Genomic DNA, 12308 nt, shown 5'->3' on the forward strand with positions numbered 1-12308 from the left:
GACCTTCCCTAGCAAAACCCCACATTTCCTATGGTGCTCCCACAACGGGGTTCCAAAATTCTGGGCAAAGCATCAAGAAACTACATGAATCAATCTTGCTGTGTTCATTCCTAAACACCACAAAGTAAACAAGTCAACTAATGGGATATTAATATGCTGCTATGTGCTATGCTTTTGGAAATCGTTATAATAAACAGTCAAAGACTACATTTGCAAACTGAGCTTCAGTATGCAACTCATCTCTACCCACTCCACACACATTAGAACATTTCTATTTCTCTATAACTAATCATAATCAGACCTGACTCACTTCTTTAAAATAAAGTGTGGATGGAGTCTAATTAATCATAAAATAACACTTTTGAGGGGCATAATTTTTGGGAAAGGGATCAAAATGAATGACAATTCTTATCCCAGCATGTGTAGTACCTTAGAAGGTAAAGATTAGACAATCAAATCAGAGCAATCCATGATGAAAATATGATAGTTTCTTCAAATTGTCCTAACTTCTTTTGTCGTTCAGTCACCAACATGTAGAAACTACTCAACAACAACTTCTCTTCATTGGTTTGAAATGCATTTTGTCAGGATTGCAAAGCAAGAAAATGGAGCAGACAACGACAGAATGAAAACATGCAGATAAACTTCGGTATAGACAGCACTAACAACACAAGAAGGTAACAGTTTGTGATGTGCCCCCATTCTCAAATCAAACTTAGTTGGTTTTTACCATCTCAACCCCAATGAGTCTGGACAAATGACTTACCAGAGATAGTCTGGGATGCGAGAAACATGTTCCTGGAAAGCAGGGCCCTCATGACCCTCCGTATACCAGCGAACTAACATGTTGATGGTTTTGGAAATCTAAAAGACAAATAGAATCATACATTAAAATAAATTCTAGAGGTCTCCACTTTAGCTCTGCAGTCCCATTAACACATCAATACTGGCAACATCATGTACATCTTGCCGACAGTATTAGCACTGCACACTCACAATACTGTTGGGACTACTGCTTTTGAGATAAGCATTCAATGTACACAAGTTCCATACATCAGTGGTAAGGAAGGATACAAAAGGACCAGATTTTAATGTTGCACTGATAAGACACTGTTATCACTCCTCTGACACTGACGACAATTTCTGGAATATGTACATATGCAGCAATCCAGGAATTACTGTCAGTGATTAGCGCTTATCCAGAAATGCACAGTTGCACTGCTTTTAGTCTGTAATTACAAATGACAAAAGGTGAGGCTTCTTCTGGAATACTGTGTCCAGTTCTGGTCACCCAGTTACAGGAGAAGGTTCAGAAGAGATTTATCATGATTTTGCCAAATATGGAAGGTTTGAGTTATAAAGAAAAGCTAGATAGGCTGGGACCTTTTTCACTGCAGTGTATGAAGTTAAGAAATAACCTTATAGAAGTTTATAAAATAATGGAGGGTATAGATAGAGTTAATGTCTTTTCAAGTCAAGGGGATTTCAAGTCGGGGGACACATTTTTAAGGTGAGATGAGAGAGATTTAAAAATGACATGAGGGGCAATTTTATTTTTACACAGAGGGTGATTTGTATGTGAAATGAACTTCCTAAGGAAGTTGTGGATGTAGGTGCAATTATAACATTTAAAAGACATTCGGATAATAAGTGAATAGGAAATTTTTGGAGGGATATGGGCCAGGAGCAGGCAGGTGGGACTAGTTTAGTTTGGGATTATGTTCAGGATGGACTTGTTGGGCCAAAGTGTCTGTTTCTGTGCTTATGACTCTATGACAAGAACTTAGCCAGTTTCACTGTAAAGATCCTTGAAAAGTGGCAGATGATTGTGAGAGGTATAACTGGGCTTATAAACAGCGTAGGAAGTTCAGAATTACAAACTTAGTGCCTTAAAAATTCATCTTATATTAGAAAAATATCAAATTGCTCAACAAAGATTTTAAAAACACTTTTGGTATCTGCAAAATGTAAGTAAATGTTAACTACTCTTTACTTCCTGGATTGCAGCCTCTGACAATATTTCTATATGATTGACATGTACCTTGATTGATGGCACACTTGTTGCTAGGAGATTCCCTTGACTTGGAACTAAGTTCTCTCCCCAGCTACAATAGTGACATTAACACTGGCAGGTATTAGTATTCAACCCATCTCATTTACCCATCTCATGCTTTAAAAAAAACTGGAAAATTCTAACTTTATCTCACAGTTAAAAGACTATAAGACACAGGAGCAGAAATAGGGTCTGCATTTAGTCAGCTGTGCCATTCAATGAGATCATGGTTGATGTGACAATCTTTGGATACACTTTCCTGCCTTTTCCCCATAACCCTCCATTTCTTCACTGACTAAACATCAGTCCATCTAAACCTTGAATATACTTAATAACCAAGTCTAATCAGCCCTTGGCGGCAAAGAATTCCACAGACTCATTACCCTCTGAGACAGAGGAGAAATTATTCTTCATCTCTGTCTTAAATGGATAACCTTTTATTCTGAGATTATGTCCTATGGTTCCAGACTCTCCCACAAGGGAAACATTTCTGCACCTACCCTCTAAGAATCTTGTATATTTCAACAAGGTCACCATTCATTCTTCTAAATTCCAATGAATACAATGCCAACTGACTCAACTTCTCCTCATAAGTCAGTGCCTCCACACCTAGAGATCCTCCTTTGGGCTGTCTTTTGTATCTCATCATCCAGTTTTGGTATATAGAACAATAAATTACAATCATATGCCATTTAGCCCATCAGATCTTTGAAAGGGCTAATAAATGAGGCCTGGTCTTTTCCCTTAGGGCTACAAATCAATTTCTGTTTACTTCCTCTATCAAAACCCTTCATGATTAAAAGTCTTCCCTTTAACTATCCTTGCTCTAAAGGACACAATTCCAGTTTCATTGATTTCTCCAAATTACTCACTTTCATTCAGATCCTAATTTACCAAGTTTCCTAGTCAGTCTTTCCAACGCTTTGACATCTTGACATCCTTCCCAAAGTGTGGAGCCCAGAAACAGACACAGGCTTACCTGAAACTTCTGGTAGGATTAGCAATACTTCCTGGTTGTTGTACACTACATCTCTGTTTATAGAACTTTGGACTCTTTGTGCTTTTATAACACTCTCCTCAACTCATCCTGCCACCCTCAAAGAATTCTTTAAAATTGCAGAAAGCAGAAATTCACAGAAGTCATTTGTCCCATTATGCTTACACAATAATAGTGGCAGATTTGTTAGGTTTATATTGCCTCTACTTCTCCTTCCAACCAAATGGACCACTTTGCACTGCCCTGCATTGAACTTAATCTGCTCCAAGTCTGTCCATTTCATCAGTGTCTCCTCCTGAGCTTGGTTCCTTGCCAATTACAATTGATTCGGGTGTCCTCGAGAAAGGGGAGGTAGGACATGACCTAGGGATGTCTGTCCTCAGAAATGTATGCCGGTGTGAGTTGGGAGTGCAGTTTGCCTGCTCACAAGCAGCAGTACTCCCACCTTGTCCAGTGCCACTCCTTCCACCAGCACAGCAGTCAGGCCCCACATGAAGTAGGCTGATCATGACAAAGGAGACTCAGAAGAATCATGACCCATTGGCGAGCAGCACAGACACAGCCCAAATCCAACCCCACCCCATTAAAGAAAACATAGGAAACCTACTCCTGGAATTATTTGATTGACAGACTTTGGAGCACAAAAACAAACCCATCTGTTCTTTCAGTTTTGATGTTTATGATGTTGCACTGCAAACTAGCTGTGCTTTTATCCGAGGAACATGTCCTCTAAAATGGCCTTGGTAAGCCACTGAGTTCAAGTGGATAATAAATAGTGACCCAGTGATGTCCACATCCTTTTAACAAATAAACACATGGAGAAGCCCATTCATTTCTTCAAATGTGCTCTGCCATTCAACAGGATCAAGGCTGATACCTTCCACCGTGACATTTTCCTTTTCATCTGTACCCATATCCCTTGGTGTGTTTCACATATAGAAATCAATTACACTGTTGAACATACTCGAATGATTGAGCCTCCCCCCATGGCCATGTGGGGCAGAGAATTTAAAGATTCACCATCAACACAACCTTGCCCCAATTCAAAACATTCTCACTCGTCTCAGTCCCAAATGTCTGAGTCCCTATTCTAAAACGGTTTCCCCACTCCCACGACCACAATTGTCATACCTGTAGCCTTGGGTTGGCTGTGCGCACACTCAACTATGAGGTGTAAAAGAAACATTGCTCACAAGCCAGGGAACCATTCCTCCTACAGATAGTCTGTTGAGCTCTGTTAAAGTTTTTGTATGGCTCAATGAAGTCACTTCTCATTCTTCAAAACACCAGAAGATAAAGGTCCTGATCTTTAAACTTTCCTCTAGGATAATCCTCCCGTCCCAGAAACTGGCTGGTAAACCTTTGTTGAATTCCTTCAATGGCAAGTGCATGCGTCCTCAAATTAGTGGGCGGCACGGTGGCACAGTGGTTAGCACTGCTGCCTCACAGCGTCAGAGATCCGGGTTCAATTCCCGCCTCAGGCGACTGACTGTGTGGAGTTTGCACGTTCTCCCCGTGTCTGCATGGGTTTCCTCCGGGTGCTCCGGTTTCCTCCCACAGTCACAAAGATGTGCAGGGCCAGGTGAATTGGCCATGCTAAATTGCCCGTAGTGTTAGGTAAGGGGTAAATGTAGGGGTATGGGTGGGTTTCGCTTCGGCGGGTCGGTGTGGACTTGTTGGGCCGAAGGGCCTGTTTCCACACTGTAATCTAATCTAATCTAATCTAAAATAAAGAGACCAAAACAGCACACAATATTCCAGGTGAGTCTCACCAAGGCTCTATAATTGTAGTAATTGTACTAATTCTCTTCTGGTAAAAGTCAATATACCACTTGTCTTAATAGCTTTCTATACTTGCATGTTAATGTTCAGTAACCCATGAACTAGGATACCTTGGTCCTTTTATAGTTCATGACTTCCTAGCTCCTTACTATTTAATAAACACTGTATATTTTTTAATATCCAACCAAACTGGATGACCTTGCATTTTACTTCATTAAAAGACATTATGAACAGTTGGAGTTCGTGCACAGATCCTTGAGGTACTAGTCACAGTCAGCCAACCGGAACACAACCCATTTAATCCTGCTGTTTCTTGGTAGGAACTAGTTTTCAATCCATGTCACTCTCTGACAAGTGTGAATGGACAAATGCATAGCAGATAAACTATAATGTGGATCAATGCGAGCTACATTTGATAGCAGAAACAAGAAGGCAGATTATCATCTGAATGGCCATAGATTGGAAAAAGGGGAGATCCAATGAGACCTGGGTGTCCTTGTACACCAGTTAAGTGGAGCAGGTGATGAAGATGGCAAACTGTATGTTGGCCTTCATAGCAAGAGGATTTGAATACCGGAACAGGGATGCTTGCTAAAATTGTACTGATACAGGGCCTAGGCGAATATTGTGCAGTATTGGTCTTCTCCTAGAAGGAAGGATGTTATTTCTGTGAAGCGAGTGCTACAAGAGTTTACCAGACTGATTCCTGGAATTGCAGGTGAAGGAACTGCACAGAGGCTGGTATCCAGTCACCAAGTCACCCTTTTATTTGCACACGGAAAGTCTTCGACACTAATCCCGCTTCTTGAGAGCCAGCTCACAAAAAAAACAGAACCTCTGACATTCCAGTTTATACCTGTCACCCAAAGCTCCTTGATTGTACCAGATTAACAGCCCTAATCAGGGAACTCATATTCTATGAGGTCCACCAAGCTGACTGTGTTGCAATTACTAGAACAGAACTGACATATGAAGACAGATTGGATCAGTTCAGTCTGTATTCCATGGAGTTCAGAAGAATGAGAGAGAATTTTACAGAAGCCTACAAAATTCTACAGGACTAGGTCAGGTAATCACAGGAAAGATGTTCTTGATAACCGAGGCGTTCAGGACCAGGAGTGACAGTTTCAAGATACAGGACCCCTGAATAGCCACTCCAATCAACTTTTGAAAGTGCTTTGACAGTACAGTCTGTTAAGCTCAGTTGCATTCCCATGTGATCTCGTATCATAGAAAATCACACAGTTGAAAGAAATGGGGCCTTTGGAAAAACAGGGTTCGGACAGACCACCAATAACATCAGCAAAAATTGAAACTAAAATAGTAGTTAGCCTAACACAAATAATAGCACAGTCTAAGTAAATTTTTAAATCCTATATTCTAATTAAATAATACAGTAAATTTAACACTTTAAGGGGTTTCTGAATTTGCTGAGTTATAGTACACAACTGTATTAAGACAGGGGCGAAGGCTCATCATCAGCATCATCATTACTTTCAGGTGTAGCTCTAGGTGCAGAGTTACGACGAAAGAAAATATTTAGTCCAGAAGTGAATGGCTGTGGTTCATTGTTGTCAGACTGTTTCTTGAGGGTTGGCTTAAAAAAAACGCATCTAGTTTTTGCTGTTTTGCCATCTTTCTGCTTTCATGCAGAAGCTGTTCATGGGGTGCCTTTAAGACTTATATATCACAAACTGCAATCCTGCTGGATTCTGCACTGTACCATTGCCTTATAAGAGCTGCAACTGCTTCTCCACTTCCCTCAGCATAGAACATAAATGAGAAGTGGAAGGTTCATTCCAAGAAAGATGGTGAATTGGCCATGCTAAATTGCCCATAGTGTTAGGTGCATTAGTCAAGGGTAAATGTAGGGAAATGAGTTTGGGTTGGTTACTCTTCAGAGGATCGGTGTGGAGAGGTTTGGCTGAAGAGAATCTAATCTATACCAAATTAGTTTGAAAGTTTCACACAAGAAATGGTTGGTTAAAGCCCTGAAGGTGTTATTTGAAGCTAAGAAAGTCCAAGCTAAGCTGTATGAAAACCCAAGGAACAGGCTATCAGACTGTTAAGACTGGAAATAGATCAAGCTTTATGGATTAGGGCAGAGAAGGGCGTATGTTAATACTGTAAAGGAGTATTTTTGGATTAATACTATTGTGTTTTTTTAATTCACTCATGGGACATGGGCGTCTTTGGCTGGTCAGCATTTATTGCATGACTATAGTTGCCCTTGACAAGGTGGACGTGAGTCGCCTTCTTGAGCTACTGCAATCCATGTTCTGTCAGCTAACCCGCAATGCCCTTAGTGAGAGAACTTTCTCATGTGTTTCAAAATCTTTAAAATATGCATTATATGTAAATACTTTGGTTTACCCTATTTTGAGTTTTCATTTCTTTTGTATAATAACGTTGTGTTGTATTGTTAAAGCTCAATTTGCAACATTACATCCAGGGAGAATTTATCCCCATGTTTGTTACTGCTCTCCTCAGTGTCTACAACATCTTTTGGTCCGAAGTCAAAAGAGAACCTTGATTATTCTAACATTTCCTTAATTAATGGCATAATCAGCTAGTTCTGGCATAGCCAGTTTCCTATTCATTCCAGTTCTCTCCTTCATAATTTACTAACTCAATTACTGATAATAAACAATGATAGCTAAACATCCAGAATACATAGTTTGGATAAAGTTTCTATATTTATCGAAAGCAAATAGCAAAACAGAAAGAGATCAGCCTTGAACAAATGTACTGCCTTCATAAAATCTAATGGTTGCAGTATTACATCACAATTAAATACTTTGAAACAAACACATACTGGTCCGATGCTAATGCACTTTGTGAATCTGTCGTCAGCTACGATGTGGTCGTAGAGTTCTGTGACTGCCTTCTTCCTCAGACTGGTGCTGTGGTGATCCTCATACATGTTCAGGAAAGCTGCAAATGAGGCAATGGTACATTTACATCTTATTGTAAATCTTAGTGTTATGGAACTTTTGTTAAGAAACAGGCCACTTAATACATCTGTATTTGGGGAGGACAGATGGAGACAGGACTGAAAAGGAACTTGGGAACACTCTGCTATTAAACTAAAACAGAGCAAAGCTTCTCCCACTTCAGCTACAGATTTGGTGCTGTTCACTTCTTTGACCCAACATGATGCTATCATTGGTGGGGACTCTCAGTGAGAAGCTAGGAATCAGAGTGTAAGACATATTCTGTTTGAATTGAACAAAACAAAACGTAAGCTGAATGTACTTACAGCAATCCGTTATATAGCTGTTATGGTTTTAGGATATGTGAAACCAGGCTATGTCAAATATAACAATTCCAGTCACATCTCAATAAGACACGACTGTTTATTCATTTAGAAGCAGCGTTTTGATGAATTTCCATTCATCGATGAGCAACATGATATATTCTGGCCTCAGTATCAATAGAAAGCAGTGTAAAGCCCCCACTGTTGTTGCACCTCACCTCCCCCAAGTCAAAACCACCTAACTGGATTGTATGTGGACTAGGTCCACAGGGGAAACATTTAGTACACACGTCCAACAATAATGCAACATCAATTTTCATCATTTGACATCAGGCAATTCATAGAATACCAGAATTCAAGATATCTTGACAGGCTCCTGTGATGGGAGCAACAATAATCTTGAAAATGGGTAAGCTGGGATTGGAAGAGAGGTTAAAATATTTTGAATTATAAATGCCACCCCCAACTCTGATTTCAGGTCATGCAGAACTGAACGGTGAATAGGTTGGACTATTAAAGATTCCAATGAGGCTAGCAGCTATGGACAGACACTTTCTCAGATGTCACCAGCCAACCTTCCTCCGTGCCATCACATACGTCCTCACCCCCTCCTAAAGCTTTCCAGATCAAGGATTCCCCTCCTTCTGCCCACAATAGACTTGCCCATCGAGTTCACACTGAATTCTGAAAAGCACTCCACCCAGAATCCCCATAACCCTGCATTTCCCAAGGCAAACCTGCACATCCCTGGACACTATGTGCAATTTAGCATAGCCAGTCCACCTAACTTGTACATCTTTGGACTGTGGGAGGAAACCGGAGCACCCAGAGAAAGCCCATGCAGACACGGGGAAAATGTACAAACTCCAGACAGACAGCTGGAATTGAACCTGTGTCCTTGGTGCTGAGGCAGTAGTGCTAACCACTGAGCAACCGTGTCGCCATACATGACATTTATCAAGAGCAGAACCCACATGAATCCACAGCCTCTGCACATAAAAGTGCTTTCTTGTATCACCTCTGGATGATCTACCCTGAATAAGGTCTGGATTCACAGCAGTGGAAATAGTTTCTCTGTCGATGTCATCAAATCCCTAAAGTAATCAACTTTAATCTTCTATACTCAAGGAATGTAAGCCTCGTCGATGCAATCTCTTGTCATAATTTAACCTGGTTAGCCTTGCTTTCATTCTTGGGAATTTCAGTATTGGACAGCATTGTAACCCCTTTCCCCTCCAAAAAAAAAGCCCAGACTACTTTATCCGTTCAGAGGTGTGGTATCCAAGACTGAACACAGAGCTTTGGATGGCGTCTTCCAGAGCTTTTCTATAACTTTGACATAACATCCATTCTTGTATAGAGGCCCTCACTACTTTTATTTTTGTCATTTTTTTTGTGGAACTATGATTTGAACTTTGAACAACTGCATGTTTTAAAAAAGGAGAAAAAAACAATGCAGACTTTTGCTGTTGGTGACTAGCCTGGAAAATAATGAAATATACTATCGAAGGAATACTGTGGATAATTTATCATGCTGTGTGTTGCCATGCCCAGGGTTGGTATCTGGAGAATGTTGAGTTGGTCAATCAAGCCAGGCCTGTTGCTAACCAGCCAACTATAGCAAATATTGATTTAAAAAAAAAAGAAAACCAGCTTTGGAAGCTTCAGGACGCTGTTCTATGTTTTACTCTCTCCTGTTACCCATCCAGCTAACAAACTGTTATTCTGAGAAAAGAAAAGAATTTATAAGAAATAAATAAATACTTCTGAAAGTTTACTTAATCTGTTTACATTCACCAGCAACTTCAAAATTAGGTACACAGTTAAATGCCTGTGAACAACTCATTATCCAAGATTTGTGTGTCAGCATATTCAGCATCTGACAAATAGAATTCTTTTATTTCATTTTTAACTTATCTCTTAACTCTGTCCAAAAATCTGCCTGTGAGAGTGGGGGATATGGTCTTTGGTCATAAGATTGAGTTCAAATCATAGATATTAATTAGATTACTTTGCTGTTTAGCTGTGTCCTACTAAAGTTACAGTCTTCATAATCCAATGTTAGTAAGGCGGATTTGGTTTGGCTTGCTATCCCTGGGTCATAATACTTGTTGTCCTCTTGAAAGAAAAGTCAAAAGTGCTTTTGATAAAAACTCTATGTACCTGGACTGATCAGTGGTCTAGCTCTTCAGTCTAGAGCACTTACTTCAGAATTACTTCAACTCTTTTGGAGTCACATTTGACTTATGACTATTCCACTTCAGCCTCTAAAACATGCAAACAGAAATCGTTTTCACTCTCCTCTACATACCATATGCGATGGTGAGAAGCTGGCTGTGTGGGGTGTACAGGTCACATGCCGCCACATTGTTTCTCTGGGCAGGCCAGTCAATGGAGCTGTAGTCCTGAACATAGAGCTCCTGAAACAAAACCAAAGTTAGAATGTGGCAAGGCAAGGCAATCTTTACTGCTACATGAGAATTGACAGCAATGATGTGTAAAAGTACAAACATGGGACTCGTGCTAAAAAAAATCACTATTAGCAAGATTTTCTCATTGATAGGGTACAGTTCCAGCAGCAGAAAGTTCAGAATTTCGCCTCTACTGCCTCAGATTTCAACAAGGCGCAAACATATCTTACAGCATAATCACAACATCATTGCAGTAACAATAACATAAAACACAGATTTGGGGTCCAATTAAATTCTGAGGTTGAAGTCTCCCTCTTCCAAGGCATCTCCTCCATCTCATCCCTTTCCTATTCTGGCATTAGGACATGCTCTGACACTAGGTACTTGTTCAAAATAGCAGGGAATTGGCAATAATGTTAATGACAGATAATTTTCTTGGGAGTGTATGAAGAACACAAGGAAAGCTCATGTGAGTGGAATGTCTGATAGCCCAGTACAGAGGGCACGCATACTCTCCTTAGGAACACAACCACGTTTGGAAAACTTAGTTCAGGTGCAATAGGGAAAACCATGGAAATTTCAAGTGCGTGCTAGTCTATAGCCAGCTGACAAGTACAGAGCACTGGTAAACTTCCCAATTCCTATCACTCTGAAACAGACCTTCATATGAGGCTTGACTATTTGGAGGATCCCAGCAGGTCAACCTGGGCCACTTTCCTAAGCTTTTCACCTTACATTCATCAGGAAGCAAGCAGCAAGAAGCCAGACTTACAAACAGGACATCAAATTACACAGCATGAGAAGATGATGCTCAGGCCTTTGTTTGCAATGGAGATGAGGCAGAACAGTTAAATGTCACTCTTCATTCTCAGACATGGCAGGGACCCCATTCCCTCTCACTGACCATCCCATCCACCAACACCATCCTCACTCCTCCACCAATGCCTCTTACTCCTAACCCGTCCCATCCTTTCTTGCTCATTACCACCTCATCCCACACACCCCTTCACACCTCCCTTGCCTCCATCCCAACAAATTACACTCACCACTCCCCCTGCCATCCTCCACCTGCCCTGCCCCAGCCCCCATGACACCCCCTCATCACTCTCTATCCATCACAGATAGAGATATGATGGATCCTGATACCTTCCTGCACTCTGGTGATATCGCTCAGTATCTCTCCATGTGGTATCTGTCACTGTGTGGGTCTAATTGCTGATTCTGAGTGCACATTTTGTAGCCTCTCCAGATCCCGAACCAACAGAATTCTCCACTCCAGACAGACGAGGCAGCACAGGCTAAGGATGGAGACTAAGGTTTTCAGCTTTACCTTCGCCAAACTCCTCCTTGCCACCTGCAAAGTACAACTTCATAGAGCAATGGAATGGAGCTCACTAATTCTATACTCTGAAATTCTCAGACTATATATACTTACTCCTTGCAGTGAAAGCCTGACCAGACCTTCTGCTGCTTGAAGTTGAACAATACAAGTTTCCCAACTGTGAAAATGCAAACTCAGCTCAAAACACCAGGCATTCCAAGTGGTTGATTCCTACCTGTCTCAGGCTGAGAATTAGGTCATCTTCCTGTGCAGTGAGCCGCACGGCATAGCAGTAACTCATCGGGAGATAGACCTGCCGACAGTGACACCACAAGGTGGAAGGGTGAGCCGGTACCCATCGAGGGAAGAGCCTGACACAGAATTACAACACAGAAACTCAGTAATGATTAGATTAGATTCCCTGCAGTGTGGAAACACGCTCTTCGGCCCAACAAGTGCACACCAACCCTCTGAAGAGTAACCCATCC

At 41.1% G+C, this 12308-nt stretch overlaps 1 protein-coding gene across 3 annotated transcripts in view; it reads right to left on the bottom strand.

Moving 5' to 3' along the window:
• Positions 1–12308, bottom strand: part of lss (lanosterol synthase (2,3-oxidosqualene-lanosterol cyclase)) — a 100941-nt gene that overhangs the window by 72392 nt on the left and 16241 nt on the right. For all 3 annotated transcript variants that reach the window (XM_043693429.1, XM_043693430.1, XM_043693428.1), the window contains exons 7-10: positions 12056–12191; positions 10400–10508; positions 7648–7766; positions 767–864 (exon numbers count right to left, since the gene is read on the bottom strand). In XM_043693429.1, coding sequence (XP_043549364.1) covers positions 767–864; positions 7648–7766; positions 10400–10508; positions 12056–12191 — 462 coding nt within the window. The remainder of the gene's footprint in view (positions 1–766; positions 865–7647; positions 7767–10399; positions 10509–12055; positions 12192–12308) is intronic.

The sequence above is a fragment of the Chiloscyllium plagiosum genome, chromosome 7 (assembly GCF_004010195.1).
Source record: "Chiloscyllium plagiosum isolate BGI_BamShark_2017 chromosome 7, ASM401019v2, whole genome shotgun sequence".
Classification (NCBI taxonomy): Eukaryota; Metazoa; Chordata; class Chondrichthyes; order Orectolobiformes; family Hemiscylliidae; genus Chiloscyllium; species Chiloscyllium plagiosum.